Genomic DNA, 16,457 nt, shown 5'->3' on the forward strand with positions numbered 1-16,457 from the left:
GCAAACAAAACTGTTCTCCCTCGACAGATATTCTAACAAAGTGAAAGTGAACTGGTGAAAGTAGGATGTTGACTGATTAACTCTTTCAGTGAAATACCCCTGAAACTCCTTTCAATTAGGGACGTGTCTCCTAATTGATCAGTAAGTGGATGTGTGTTTGAGTTGTGGATGGACAGATATACCGTAGATGTTTGCCATCGATGGAGGAAAGGTGGTGGGGATGAATAGAAGGGGGTGAGGGTGGAGGATGGGACCCATAAATCACACTCCTTTTTTTAATTCGTCTTTTTATTAGGAATGTAAAAAAATAACCAACCAGTGTGTAAAATGACAAGTATTTTTTTCCGTTGTAAACGAATATCCCCAGGGGCCTCAAGAGGGCTCCAACAACAACAAACGAACACTATAGAAAATAATATTGATAATCATAGTGTATGAATATTTCAAACATAAAACATACAAATAATTACAAATAGGTAAAGTGTGAAAAGATAATTAAATAGCATTAATCATATTAAAAAGAGAGAAAAAAGGCAGGTGCAGGGGGCAAGTTTGTAAGGAGTAAGAAGTAATCTATGAAAAAGCATTTATTTTAGCAGAGCTGCCTTTCACTGAGAATCGTATCTTTTCTAACTTAAGAAAAGACAGGACATCCCTAAGCCACAGAGAATTGAGCCTCAGGAGAATGTCTTGTCAAAAGAGAGGTAAAGGCTAATACTGTATGTCTGACTGGGAAGAATTGTTTTGGGAGGAATCAAAAGAGACCCCAAATATCACTATGGATGGAGGGATCCACCTGTATATCAATTACCAGAACCCTTGTCAAGATCATACATATATTTCTTTTTCAACACACCAACCAACTAACCCTAACCGTTTTTTTTTTTTTTTTCAATTACCAGAACCCTTGTCAAGATCATTAAATAAACACTCCAGAATTGATGTAGTCTGGGACAAAGGAAAAACATAGGGCTCAGGTTACAAGAGGAAGCGTGACTTCTGTCACGTTGGTCTGCAATATGGGGATAGATTTCAGAATAAATCTACGCTGATCAATGTTTCTCTAAAAATGTCCCAGGTGGGACTCATTTATGACAGAATCCACAAAGCTAATGGTGTGTAATGGACTCAGCTCGACTCAAGATCACTGCTACACACTGGCATAAGTTTGAGTGGAAAACATCTGACAAACGTTGATGTTAGAGTGAACTATCCATTTCAGCTTCTCAGATGAGAGCCTGCCTCGGTGAATGTGATGGTTTTCTCTGAAGGAATATGCTCCTAATCCAATTCCTCAGCAGCGGCTGTGGTGTAAAACGAGACTTGAAGCAGCATGAGACAGCAATTCAGGCGATGTCCTAGGAGGGATGCTTAACACGGAGGATGAAGAGACGCGTCGCTCCATTGTCAGAAAGCATCAGGAGAGAAGGGAGACCTTTGGGTCTATGCAAATGAACAAACCATCTGCATGTAAAGCCCAACCGACCAGAACATGGCAAAGAGGATGTTCAGTATCAAAGTGTCGCCAACCCGACCAGAACACGGCAAAGAGGATGTTCAGTAGCAAAGTGTCGCACATTAAAAGTGGATGGAAGGGGAGGAAGGGAGATGGAGGAAGTAGGCTGCTTTGCTTGCTGTCATGTGAAGTGTGACTGAGTGTGGTTTTGGTGCATTTTCGCTCTGATGAAGGTCTTGTCGACCGAAAGCTTATCATAATAAATGTGAAATCTGTACAGATTCAAGTGTGCGGAAATTCCTTTTATATTTGTAACTCTGGTTATTTTTCCAGCACCTTGGCCGAGACTTGGCTGGGTTGAGCGGTGGCCCTCCCCTCAGATTTTGGTGCATTTTCGCATAAAAGCCAGTCTCATCATCTGAAGTTTGTCACACTTCTCAGTCCGGCACACAGAACCAAGACCCCCCCGCTCACAACAGAACCAAGACCCCCCCGCTCACAACAGAACCAAGACCCCCCCCCCGCTCACAACAGAACCAAGACCCCCCGCTCGCATCCTCACATGATGGATTCAGAAATGCCTTTCACACAGCGGGTTCACTTGAATGTAAAGGGCCACAGCCTGTGAAGCTTCAGCCACCATGCTGAAAGTGAAAACGGATGAAAAAATATCTCACCAGACTTCATTTGTATCTAAGATAAACTGTGTGTGTGTGTGTGTGTGTGTGTGTGTGCGCGCGTGCGTGTGCGTGTGAGAGAGTGAGATGGCAAAATGTGCTCTACCTTTCTAAAGGTTCTAAAGGGAACTACCAAAGAAGCGGTTTGAGTACTGTTTGTGGACAAATTGAGCAAACACGACCGTCAAAATGAAGGCTGAGTTTGAAAATGGGTGTGATCCGAGCAAGCGCCCCACACACACACACACACACACACTACTCTTTACGCCCCTGGCCCACATTCGTCTTACATTAAGTCGTGGGCATGGCAGCTCGTGTGAACCCACCACAAGATGGCCTCTAGTTATATTTTAGAATTAAAATCTCAGCATTCAAATGTCCCTTCATGACTAATGAGCAGAGCCGTATAATAGAAGAGTTCCGACATCTCCATTCACTCCAATGGACCAGTTTTTTTCCAGGAAGTAGAAAGTGGAACTCTTGAGTAAAAAAAGCAGCACTGTCGAGTTGCAGCAAAATAGACAGTTTGTGTTGTACTTTGAAAGGGTTTTTCATCCCTTGAATCAAATTGTACATTATCAGCTTTATTTTAGCATGCAAAAGTAGCACGAGACCCATTCCTGGCTGTTCATTGGCTAATGAGTCTCGCATTTTGGTCCTCCGCTGACGCCACTCTCTTACTAGAGGACACTACTAATGAGGCTACTTTCTACACACATCAGTGTTGTTACATTTGTTAGATACTTTCTACACACATCAGTGTTGTTAGATCTGTTAGATACTTTCTACACACATCAGTGTTGTTAGATCTGTTAGATACTTTCTACACACATCAGTGTTGTTACATTTGTTACTGTTGGAAGAAAATGACAGACCATCTTGCGATGGGATCACACAAGCCGCGATGACCGTGACTTACAGCGGCTGTGGTGCGGGACATGAAGTGAGGGGCGCTTAGCCTGGTAAACCAGCCCGTCACGTGAACTCACATTTCATTTGGTTCTGCGTAAATGAAATGTGAGTGCACGGGCTGGTTTACAGGCTAAGGAGCGCTGAGGGGGCCCTTAGCCATTAGTGTTTTGCTTGCACCTGTGTTTACCCTGCCTTTTCGACACAAAATGGCCCCCGTGAAAAGGGTCTATACCAGCCACACGCTGTCGCCGCTGCTGTACTTCCTTCAGCTGACAGCTTCTTGACCTTCCCTTTAATAGAGCCAATTTCTTGTGTTAAAACATCGCTGACCAATTTGGGGCCCGCAGGCCAAACCTGGCCCACGCTCAGTTTGTTTGGGCCCTCCATGGTTTTGAATGGAAAAACATCACGGCCAATATTACTGTCTTTCAGAAGCTGTGGCGGGCTTATTTTTAAAGCTAGCTTGATGATACTTTTACCACATGAAACTAGAAAACCTATTTTAGATTTATAATGTAAATTGTCTATATAAAATATAATTTGATGTAATTTCACATAACATCAGAATTTGTTTTTAGCCCCCGGCCCTCCATCCAGATTAATTTTGGCCCTTCATTGGAAAGAATTTGGGCACCTGTGTATTAAAAGTTATTTATAATATCTTTCAGGTTGCCCTTGAGTTCATTCTTATGTAAGACTTTTGTAAATAATTCATGGGAATAACAACATGTGGTATTAGGCTATCAAAATGATAACTTGGCTGGTTATCTGCTATATCTATTCACAACAGCTCTTTGCTCAGATAGACACCAAGACAGCTAATGCGCTGTTTTTTCTCCATCATATCTGGTCTGTCCGCATTCATCAGTGTTTGTGACGTGTTGGAAACGCCTGCTCTGAGAGCAGACAGCAGAAATAATTACACTGTTATTGGCTACTTGACACGTGTAAAGGATGTGATAAAACAAGTAGACCCAGTTAGATTAGACTTTATTTAGAACGAGCGAAACCTCCTCACCCCAAAGAGTAAACAGAACCCCCGACAATTTATCATGACCTGAAACTTAAATAATACAGCCATTTATCAAGGCTACACAAAATAATTCAATCACACTCCTCCGAGGGATTTATATTATATATATATATATATATATAACACACACACACACACACACACACACATATATTTAAGCAATATAGCATGAGAGCAAGTGTGTTGTGGTGAATATATCCCGCTGATAAGCTGTTATCCCACGAGGCTGCAGGCCGAGTGGGATAACAGCTTATCAGCGGGATATATTCCACAACACCACGCAGCTCGGACATGTTGCCAGTCGGACTTATAGTATTATTATTATTATATTATTATACTTGGAAACCGTTTTATAAAAGCAATATAGCACTCGAGCAGCGTGTGTTGTGGAATATATCCCGCTGATAAGCTGTTATCCCACGAGGCCGCAGCGGGATATATTCACCACAACACACTTGCTCTCGTGATATATTGCTTAAATATATATATATATATATATATATATATATATATATATATATATATATATATATATATATATATATATATATATCACACACACACACACACACACACATATATATATACATGTATATATATATATATATATATATCACACACACACACACACACACACACACACACACATATATATATATATAGTTATATATATTGTGTGTGTGTGTGTGTGTGTGTGTGTGGGGTTTGATTATTCTGTGACTTAATGGAGGATTTGGAGAAATATGTGTAAAAATAAGTCACCTTATGGCTGTATTCAGTTTGGTTTGGCCTCTCCCCGGGTGTAATTACCACATTTGGCATTTCAAGTATTAGCTAGCATTTAAAAACCAACATAATAATTTACTGGCACAGCTTTAAATATCTTGTGAACTAATGAGAGCTGGGGCTAGAGAGGACTGCCCAGGCATGGGCCTCTGCAGCAGCAGATGTTAAACAGCTGCTGGCTTTAACATGTTCAAGTTTGGCATTACAATGTATCTAAATGCACTTTGTTGTATTGTTGTAAATGTATGAATTCACGGTATGTCATGTAGAACTAGTGTGGGGTGGGAATTGGTCACCACATGGGACTGAGGGACCTTTCTTGGTCCTAGACTCTGACACTCATTGCAGTGAATATGGCTTTACGTTTTGGAATAAAAACAATTGATGAAAAAAAGAGAGATACATTTGAGTAGTATAAAGCCTTGGTGTGTGCGGTTGATCTGCCATTGTATAGTCAACATGGCATTGCAAAATCTCCATCATGGTACTACAGTAGGAGCAAAGATGATATTCCCACTTATACAAAGTGATGATTCTGTCCTTTTGTTGGTAGAGCAATTACTGCTCCAGTTCTCAAAGTATGATTCTACTGCTAGCATTGTTTTGGGAAGAGTATTGATTAACAGTGAGGTTAAACAGCGACTTCAACCTCACAGTAGGCTATTCTTAATGCTCTAAAGGAGCTTGAGTTGACTGTCTGCTCTTCTAGATGTAGCCTAGCATTTCTATAGACTCTTATTTTCTTGGTTATCAGTATGGTGGCCCGGCATGGTGTGAAGAGTAAATACAGCAATAAGATACAAAATACCTTCACAACCAATATAACTAGCCTAATGGAGTTCTGTTATTCTGTCCAGGGCCAAATCTTCACCCAGGGAAATGCATATAATCATCAGGTTAGCCAATATCTGCAAGAGCTTCCAACTGACATTTTGGCGATTGCTGGAGACTTCAACATGGTCCTTGATGCCCTGCTGCAGGCCTCAGGCAGCACACACCCCTAAGATATTACTTTGAGGAGACTCACCGCACCTTCAGACATCTGGGCAAGGTTGCACCCAACAGTAAAACCACTTTCCCCACTCACGGAACTGCTTCTCCGGGCTAGAAAGGTTCCTCGTACAAGCAGACGCAATGTTATTATGTCCAAAGCTGTGAGATTGAGAGGTCAAGAGATTTCAGACGGTGATTCAGTGTCACTCACACTTCCATTTCCTGAGGCAAAAGGCAATCCTATTTTGCAGTTGGCAGGTGTGCCCTCCGTTATAGAGACTGATGACAACTCAAGATTAGATCAGTACTTTTGACACGTACAGTATGAAATCTCTGTCTTCCTCTGAACATCAATTACATTCACAAACCATCTAGGTGACAATAAGTAAAACGTTTTTTAAGCCCTTTAATAAACCCCTCAAAATGAATAATCTCAACAAGATTACCCTTGTCTAAAAACATGACTGGCATGGGTAATAGTTCTCCACAATCCTCGCTAGTCCTTTACAAATCTCCCAATCTTCTGGGCACCCAAAGTCTATCAGTCTGATGACTCTGGGTTCCCAGATTGCAAATCTCAATGATGGTTTTCAGAAGAAAGGGGACTATGCCCAAAGAAAAGCCAGCTTGACCTTGTATGGCTTCATTGCCCAGAGAAGATAAAGTTCTCATTCTTGATGGATGCTGTGACCTTGATCCCAAAAAATCACCACCTAAAATTCACAAACTAGAATGTATCTGCAACGATCTGATGATCTTAAGGCATTTACTTTCAAAAGGTTTGGAAGGACACTTGCTGCTGCAGGGACGTTCCCTCAGCCCGACTCAGGTAGCCTTGGTTCTGAAGTGAGGATCCTGAGCCTGCTGTGTGGTCTGCCATGAGAAACAGTTGCAAAATTCAGGGAAAGATCTGGACTGACCTTGCCAAATATTATTCCCGTTTGTTCCAGTTTGTCTCAGAAGAAGAGTTGCAGTATCAGATTTTTGAGAAAGTTTTGTTTGTGGTTTTGATTGGTTTGGTATTGGTTTCATTATGATACTGCAAGAAAGACTGACATTAGTTTCTTCTATTAATGGTCAGTGGTATTATTCTCAAGTTGTAATCAACACCAGCAATCTGACCCCGACATATTCAGCTGAGGTTAACTTTATTATTTCAGATTAATTATAGGCCAACTGGCAGCAACACAACGGTCCAATGTTGGATTTTGATACTGTCTAATTACACTGCAATTGTGGAAAAACAGAGCTGCAATGTGGAGTGTTAATGATATTTTTCTGAGGTTGGACAGATATTTAAAAACTAAATTTGGCATTCTAGAAAAATGTTTATGATCACAGTCCTCCAAGAGAGCTTCTGAGAAAACCTTCGGTGTGTGGTTTTCACCATAATCATCTGAATTTATGATACAGCAACATCTGGTCATAATGGTTTATTTCTGAAGTTGAGCTCAGCTCCAGATGTAGAATTAGTATGCTAGACTCTCACATATAGAAGTGTTACACATTTCAGTAAGAACAATAAATGTAAATTGTGACTGTTAGTTCTACACAAGCATCCTGATGGTCAATCAAGTTATCACATCAACTTAAGTCTGTATTGGGTTGGTGATAATCATATGGTATCACATCTTCAACTGCATGTGATACAGGAGGCTGGCAAGTGAAACAACAGTAGGTGATATAAAATCCTCAATTTGTAACTTTGATACTGTCAAATTATCATCATATGATGTTTCGGTTGTTTCCTGTTTAATCACATGAAAATAAGAAGGAAAAAAGGAATGACTTTTTCCTCCCTGGAATCAAAGTTAAAAGATAAAAACACCACAGATCACACTGTCACAAGTATCAGCGAGTATAAATAAGTGTACAGTATTGGTACATGTTCTTGCTGGGAGAGGGCAGGGGCTCCAAAGTGGCTCTCTGGGGAAGGTTCAAAGTCCTTTTCCCTTCACACCCATCCAAAATTCTTCTCCAATTGCCACTGATTCCACTATGCTTATTTCATCACAACTGGCTTTGAAAATGGAATATGTAATGGCTGCCAGTAAGAAGGCGCTAACCAAAAAGTGGCTGCGTCCTCAAGTACCAACAATGAATGAATGGGTGGATATAGTTTATTTGTAATGGAAAGACTTACGTTTTCGCTGAGACTCAAGAAGGACAGATTTGTGAGGATTTGGGAAAAGTGGATTGAGTTTATAACACCTAAAAGACGAGACTTTATATGAAACCATGTACCGTACCTCTTACGTTTCTTTGTCAAACTAGTAGAGCATCCCCTCTGTTCTTTGTTCTTGTTTTTTTTTCTTTGTTTTACGACTAGTAAAATAATATAAAACAGGAAAGGTTGTGAGAGGAATAGGTAATGTAGCAGAAATGCTTTGATTGTAGTGGAACCAAGTTGTGATTATAAATCTATGCACAATCGCGAAATGTATGAATGTGTAATGTCGAATGTGAATTCAAATTATGAATGGCTACTCTACTCTGCAAAAATGTTCCAACTGAAGTAAATGTGATCTCTGACTTTTCTAAATAAAAAGAGAATGATAAAAAAAAAGAAAATGGAAAATGTATATAATGTATATAATGTATGTGAAGGTCAAAATCAAAGGCAGCTGGAAACAACATGCCTCAACAGTGACAAACATGTCATCAGAACAGATCATAAAGCATGAAATAGGAGCATTAGGCCTATTATCCAGGAAATTGCCCTTCTGGCTTCACACGAGGGAATACATTACAGCCTACTGTATATACATGGAAATGCATTTACAGCTTACTTGGATGTGTTAGTATCTTAAAAACAAACAAACAGAAGACAGCACTGTATTCAGGCTAAAAAGGACTACAGTGAATACTAAGTTTAAGGTCAACATATTGGCAGTGATGCATTCAGGGTCTATTAATATTTGGAGTCTGGAGTGTCTGTGTGTTATCAGGCTTTGGTTGCCCATAGATAAACTCAGCTCAATATTCCACTAGGTTTCTCACATTACAATGGCCTCTTACACCACAAGGTCGTTTCAAGTCCCTGAAGTCTCCTTATCTGCATACCCCTGTGTATTACACTCGATATATGTCTGTTTCCTGGATAAAGTTGTGTGTGTGTGTGTGTGTTTTGTCATTGAGACTTGCAAAAAAAACAACGTACCACTACTTTAAAAAGTTCAGTGACAATTAACTTAAACTGGTTCAATGCAATCATATTTATTTTTGCTGTTTTGCCATGTAAAAAGGCTCAGATTGCAGTCGGCTCTTCACAGAAGACGCTACATTCTTCACTAAAATGTGAAAACAAAACAGAAGAAATGACACACATAAAGCAAAAACATCTTCCTAGCAGTAAATGATTGTAAAATCTGACATCAGGCATCACTGAAATCATTGAACAAGGCTCCAAACAGCAGTTTGACTCCTCCATTTAGGAAATGAACTGCATAAAATATGACGGGATGAGAGATGTGATCTACAGCATTTTGACATCCAAGTGTGGTGAGAAGGCATAATTTGAGTAAGTGCTAACAATGTATGTTTAAAAAAAAAATAGAAATAAACAATTTATTTATGATGACTGAACACAAGTCACTCGAATGGTTAAAATATGGGGGGGGGGTATTAATTTTCATAAATACATAAACTTTCATTTATACAGACTCAGAGGTGCATCTAGATTATCTCAGGGTTTTTACAGGAAAAAAATCTGGTTATTAAATCAACTGTTAGGCTACTAACCTATTGAAAACTTAGACTGTTATTTCTAAATTAATGGAAGTCGATTCCAACAATGTGTTATAAAATGAAATTAAATAAAATCCTCAGTTTAAAATGTAATACATTTTGTGAACAAAACATTTATCTTGGAAAACTACATTGCAGCAGCAGAGCACATTAAGAACATAACATATAAATACATATCCAGAATATATATATATAACGTCATGTTTGTCGATGCAAATTTGTTCTTTGTCAAAGCTTTGGCCCTTAACAGAATAACAGAAGTCAATAAAGTTGTGACTAAAACATTAAAATATATAGGCCTAGTTCATATATTTTGCTTCTGCAAATTAAGTATGATCTATTAGCAATGAAACTTAAAACTGAGGATCCTGTGTTTAAAACGAAGACAATAAAAAACAAAAATTAATATGGGCTCCCATTATGGAACGGTGAAGTGCTCAGCAGCCATTTCTAATATTTGCACACCTAGTTGGTCAGCAGGAGCATCAACCAATCAGCCTCAGTGGTGCGTGCATGGTGTGTTCAGTGGAGTGAGATGAGTCGATGGCCTCTGTTTACCCATAAGCCTCTCTCTCTGATGGAGAGAGACAGCTGGGCAGGCAGAACAACAGGGGGTCCAATCAAAAAGCCTGCGCCTGCTCCCAGGTCCAGTTAGAGACCGTCCGCATCACAGCACCACAGTGAAGTGTCCAGTCTCTGGGCAGCTGGTGTTTTCTGGCCAGCCCAGTCCAGACTCCAGTACAACCAGTTTAATCCCAGTAGGGGGCGCAGCAGTCCTGCCTGACTATTCCAGAACATTCCCCAATTACTTCCAGAATGCTTTTATTCCCACAAATTAGTTGATTTACAAAAGTGAGTCAACGTATTTGTGGAACTTGGATGCAAATGTGGCAGTAGTAAAAAAAAAAAGAAAAGAAAAAAGTAGCAGAAGAAAAAGTCATATAGCCAGAAACTCTGTTTGCCCATGTAGCTCATTAGGCATGTCAGCTGCTAGCTGATTGACCCTTGTTCTGAGTCACTCAGTTCAGTAGTATGTGTTGATTTGGCCACTTTTCAGCTGGTACCCACAGGAGAGGGCAGGGTGTGAGCGATGGTGACCCAGAGGAGAGGGCGGGGTGTGGCCGGTGGTGATTATGAAGTAACATCAGGGAGGCAAATAGCAATGAGAAAAGGTGAGAAAGCCTGCATGAAGTCTACCCACGCACACTCTTGTGCTGGGGTCAGAGTGGGACAGGAGGGAGCGTACATCTGTGCGTACCTCTATGTGTAATATTGAGTCTGTGTTACTACTTGAACTGCTTACACAACACGTATGGAACACGAAAAAAACAAGACATGAATCAGAATGATTCGCTGCGTCAGTCCCTGAGTCATGGTTTAAAAAAAACACCTGATTTTTCACGGAAAATCACAGATAGACCGCCACAAGCCATATCCTATGTAATATGTTTCATTTGCGATAGCTTAGCATAATTGTTTGCATCGTGTCATTTCAGTGCTTCAGTGATATCTCCCGATCCCACAGAGACGACAGGCATGAGGTCAGCAGCTAGGATGGAGGAGCAGACTCAGATGGCCAGCCGGAAGAGGAGGAGGAGGAGGAGTGAAGAAGCGGTCCCCAACGAACACGCTGTACTCCGAGGCGCCGGAGTTTCTGAGAGAAAGAGAGAGATAGAGAGATTTGTAATCACTCAACAACAATTTGATTTCCGCATAATATATGTGTAACCATGCAGACACTCTCAATGTTGTTGAGTAGTTAACTACATGTAGTTCAATTACTATTTTAACAACAATTTGCAGTAGTTGTGTGGTAGTTTAACTGTTCAAATCTCAGTAGCTATTTAGTAACTACTTTGGGTCATGTAGCTTAGGATTCCACCCCCCCCCCCCCAAGATATTTTCCCCATTTCCTCCCCAATTGCACTTAGCCAATTTTTCCCCCTGCTGCCCCGGTTGCTGCTCCACCCTCTGTCGATCTGGGGAGACTAGCACCATGCTTCCTCTGACACATGCGCATTTGTCAGCTGCTTCTTTTCACCTGACAGTGGGGAGCTTCACCAGCAGGACGTAGCACGTGGGAGGATCACGCTATTCCCACCAGTTCCCTTCCACCCCGACCAGGCGCTCCGACTGACCAAAGGAGGCGCTAGTGCAGCGACCAGGACACATACCCCCAATCTGACTTCCTAGCTGCAGACAGCCAATCGTGCCTGTATGGACGCCCGACCAAGCCAGAGGTAACACGGGGGTGCGAACCTGCGACCCTCATATTGGTAGGCAGTAGTTTAGGTAATAAATTACAAACTACATATTCATAGTATTCTCATGATATTTACATACATGAAACTGCCACTGCTCATTGGCCAAGGTTGTCATTTAATGACAATCACCTGCTATTTGATTAAAGTAATATGTGGTTTGTGATGGAATACTATGAATTTCCAGATACCTTTAGCATTTTCCTGATCCCACCTCAACAAGTGATCCCTTTCCCCTCCTTAAAATGCATCCTCGGGCTGCCCTAGTCCCTAAATCAAACACACCTACACTACTCAGTGTCAGTTCAGTTGTACCTCCGTGTAACAATATGAGATTCCACACTCAGATTGTAATCATTTCTCGTGATGTAATTTCTCTTGATGATGTATAATAATAAAAAATTGGGTAGTTAAGATGTAGTTTTACTACTTTTCATTGCGATGTAGCTATAGTTTGGTAAACTACATTTTTAATGTAGTTTCCCCCAACACTGGACATTAGATATCTGGAATAAACAGAGTTTGAAAAGTTGAATCTCACCTTGTTTCTGTTTTGACCCCGCTGATGCTACAGCAGAAATGGAGAGAGAAGAGAGAAAGCAATGGTGAGAGAGATACTTAAAGTTCAAGAAAAGAAACAAGTTGCTGATTAGTCATTTTTGTATGCTTAACTTTCTCAATAAAAGTACTGATTTAGAATGTTCTACAAAAGGAGAGAGAAACAGACAAACGACCAGGAGACGGTATTTACCATTACTCAAAGCCTAATGCCATGAAAAATGACTACTGACTGGCTGTGCAACCCTAAATATGTCCCCTATGCAAATTCTCTTAAAGGTCGGATAAAAAAAGAGCTTGAAAAGCATGGCGACAGGGAAAGATAGTGTTATGTAAATGAGGAAGAGTAGGAATGATCGAGATTATACAGAGGGGAACAGGAAATGAAAAAGGAGGAAAAAAATCAAAATGACAGAGCGAAGCCAAGAAGTGGACAGAAGATGAAAGGAAGAGAGGTAGAGACCCGAGTGAGAAAGTAGAGGGGAAGGGGGGGCTGGAGAGATTGAAAGAAGGTCAGACAGAGAGGGGGGAAAAGAAAAGAGACAGAATGGGGGGGGGGTGTTTGTGTCTGGGCGTCACTTTCTCAGCAGGGGACGAACTAAGAGGAAATAATGGAGGGATGGGAGGATGGAGAGACAGGGAGGGGTGTGAGAGCGGGTCAACGAAGAGACAAACACGCAGGTGGCAGGACAGTTAACGGACCCCTCTGGAAAAAGGGATGGCTGTGCCACATCGGTGAAAAGGTGGAGAACAAGAACAGGGCCAGGAAATAGGGCACAAACGCACACGTAGGCAGACATGTTGGATCGGGTAAATGTGGACTTGGCTCAAAACTCTCTTTGTCTGTAATATCCATGTGAGTTCCTCGGGTCCCACACCGTTGCTCCCAAAGACATGAACCACTCAATTACTCACATGTTCTGTACTGCTAACGACCATCTAGGAGTTAACGAAGCGTTAAATAGCATGCTGGGCCCCTCACTGTGTGATATTGTGTGTGTGTGTGTGTGTGTGTGTGTGTGTGAGCGAAAGAGAGCGAGTGAGTGTTCGTGCTTGTATGAGAAATCATCTCAAATAGAACTTAATTACTTAAAACACAACTTGTGTAGCTCTATCACAGGTGCACACAGAAGTGACATTTGAAGCACAGTAAAACTTATTTTCATGATCTTGTGTTAATTTTGAGTTGAAACATTTTAAAGCGCAGACTGTTACATGTAATGCATTCCTCTGATCAAAATATATTAGAATACAATTTAGCAACCGAAGAGTATTTTAGTATGTGAACACTCCTTTCTTTCATGGCTAAATTGCACGGATAAAACAGAAGCACAAAAAGCGAGATAAAAAAGGTGTGGGATTTGATCAGTTAATTGTCCCCAAATTAATTAGCAAAACATGACATCCAACAAACAAGATCACATCTCACACGTTTAACCTGTTTAGGTGTTTAGGGAGCTTAACATGTTTTGGTTGGAGCAGATTGTGGCAAGTATACAGTAGAATTTCTGCATGTCAATTATAAATCCGTTTTTAAAATAGACTAGATTTGATATTATAGTGTGGCTGGAGAGAGAAAACATTGTACGGTGCACTAACAATTACAGTAGCATGGATATAACATTACATTACATTAACGCTGCCTCACAGCTCTTAACTACAACCAGCTCGGGATGGATATATGTGTTTTGATGTGTGTGCATGGACACAAACATACTGCTGCATGTCAACATCACATTTTTAGTCATGGCGAGCTCTGCCACAAAATGGCGTCCACGGTGGCGTGTGTAAGAACAGTGCTGTTCCTGCACTGCAGTCAGAAACATGCAGTATGTGTAACTATGTGCACAGCCCTGGCTGTGTGTGTGTGTGTGTGTGTGTGTGTGTGTGTGTGTGTGTGTGTGTGTGTGTGTGTGTGTGTGTCTCCAGTCGGCAGAACGCCCCACTGCAGAGACAGACATTGCTCCACCATCCCACCTCTCCTCTCCATGCCGCCATTTTACACACACACACACACACACACACACACACACACAGCAGCAGCTAATGCTATCACACCCTGAATGTTAGCGCTTTATGGGGGGAAAAAGAGAAAAATTGCGGAGAAAAAAGAAGAGCGAAAAAAATAATCACGCCAAAAGCGGTTAAAGTCACATTTTCAGTGTGGAGTTCGGGGATGTGAGCGAGCCGCTGTGTGTGTGTGTGTGTGTGTGTGTTGGGGTTTGTTCTTGTGTGTGTGTGTGTGTGTGTGTTGGGGTTTGTTCTTGTGTGTGTGTGTGTGTGTGTTGGGGTTTGTTCTTGTGTGTGTGTGTGTGTGTGTGTGTGTGTGTGTGTGTGTGTGTGTGTGTGTGTGTGTGTGTGTGTGTGTGTTGGGGTTTGTTCTTGTGTGTCTGGGGTTCAGAGGGTACAAAGGTATTTGGGAGAGTGGAGAGTGGAGGGGGTGGAGGGCAGCGACGTAAGAAAAAGTAGAAAAGAAAGTGGAAAAGAGAAGAAAGAAGTGGTGAAACTGTGAAGCTCTGCAATGTGAAATGACCGCAGTGGACTGCTCACAGCGGGAGAAAGACAGGGGGAAGAGAGGAGAGACTGAGAGAGAAAGGGAATCAATTAGAGAGAGGCAAGTTGGTATATAATGGCTACTCACAGTGGGACAACAGGGAGAGAGAGAGGAGGAGAGAGAGACAGTGGGACAGCAGGGAGAGAGAGAGGAGGAGAGAGAGACAGTGGGACAGCAGAGAGAGAGAGAGAGAGAGACAGTGGGACAGCAGGGAGAGAGAGAGAGGAGGAGAGAGAGACAGTGGGACAGCAGGGAGAGAGAGAGAGGAGGAGAGAGAGACAGTGGGACAGCAGGGAGAGAGAGAGAGAGAGAGACAGTGGGACAGCAGGGAGAGAGAGAGAGAGCGACAGGGAGGTAAACACTACAGGACTATTTGGAGAAGTTACAGTAAAAGAGAGGTGGGTACTGGAGAGTGAGAGACGCAAAGCGAGCTGCTGAACGATGGAATAAACCAGAGGGCTGCAGGGCACCGCACATTTAACACAACACCACTCTGCCCACGCCCATTCACAGCCTTAACGCTACTCTGCCCACACCCATTCACAGCCTTAACGCTACTCTGCCCACACCCATTCACAGCCTTAACACCACTCTGCCCACACCCATTCACAGCCTTAACACCACTCTGCCCACACCCATTCACAACCTTAACACCACTCTGCCCACGCCCATTCACAGCCTGAACACCACTCTGCCCACACCCATTCACAGCCTTAACACCACTCTGCCCACACCCATTCACAACCTTAACACCACTCTGCCCACGCCCATTCACAGCCTGAACACCACTCTGCCCACGCCCATTCACAACCTTAACACCACTCTGCCCACACCCATTCACAGCCTTAACACCACTCTGCCCACACCCATTCACAACCTTAACACCACTCTGCCCACACCCATTCACAACCTTAACACCACTCTGCCCACACCCATTCACAACCTTAACACCACTCTGCCCACACCCATTCACAACCTTAACACCACTCTGCCCACACCCATTCACAACCTTAACACCACTCTGCCCACACCCATTCACAACCTTAACACCACTCTGCCCACACCCATTCACAGCCTTATCACCACTCTGCCCACACCCATTCACAGCCTTATCACCACTCTGCCCACACCCATTCACAACCTTAACACCACTCTGCCCACACCCATTCACAACCTTAACACCACTCTGCCCACACCCATTCACAACCTTAACACCACTCTGCCCACACCCATTCACAGCCTTATCACCACTCTGCCCACACCCATTCACAGCCTTATCACCACTCTGCCCACACCCATTCACAACCTTAACACCACTCTGCCCACACCCATTCACAGCCTTAACACCACTCTGCCCACGCCCATTCACAGCCTTATCACCACTCTGCCCACACCCATTCACAACCTTATCACCACTTAACACCAAACCCTACTAAAGCCCCTCACTGCCAGACACACATCACCAAACCCTACTAAAGCC

At 42.3% G+C, this 16,457-nt stretch overlaps 1 protein-coding gene across 1 annotated transcript in view; it reads right to left on the reverse strand.

Moving 5' to 3' along the window:
- Positions 1-10,587: 10,587 nt before the first annotated feature.
- Positions 10,588-16,457, reverse strand: part of efna4 (ephrin A4) — a 64,828-nt gene continuing 58,958 nt past the window's right edge. Inside the window, exons 4-5 of the mRNA XM_083640781.1 lie at positions 12,407-12,433; positions 10,588-11,258 (exon numbers count right to left, since the gene is read on the reverse strand). Coding sequence (XP_083496907.1) covers positions 11,173-11,258; positions 12,407-12,433 — 113 coding nt within the window. The 3' untranslated portion in view covers positions 10,588-11,172. The remainder of the gene's footprint in view (positions 11,259-12,406; positions 12,434-16,457) is intronic.

Source organism: Poromitra crassiceps (genome assembly GCF_964638095.1).
Source record: "Poromitra crassiceps genome assembly, chromosome: 1".
Taxonomy (NCBI): domain Eukaryota; kingdom Metazoa; phylum Chordata; class Actinopteri; order Beryciformes; family Melamphaidae; genus Poromitra; species Poromitra crassiceps.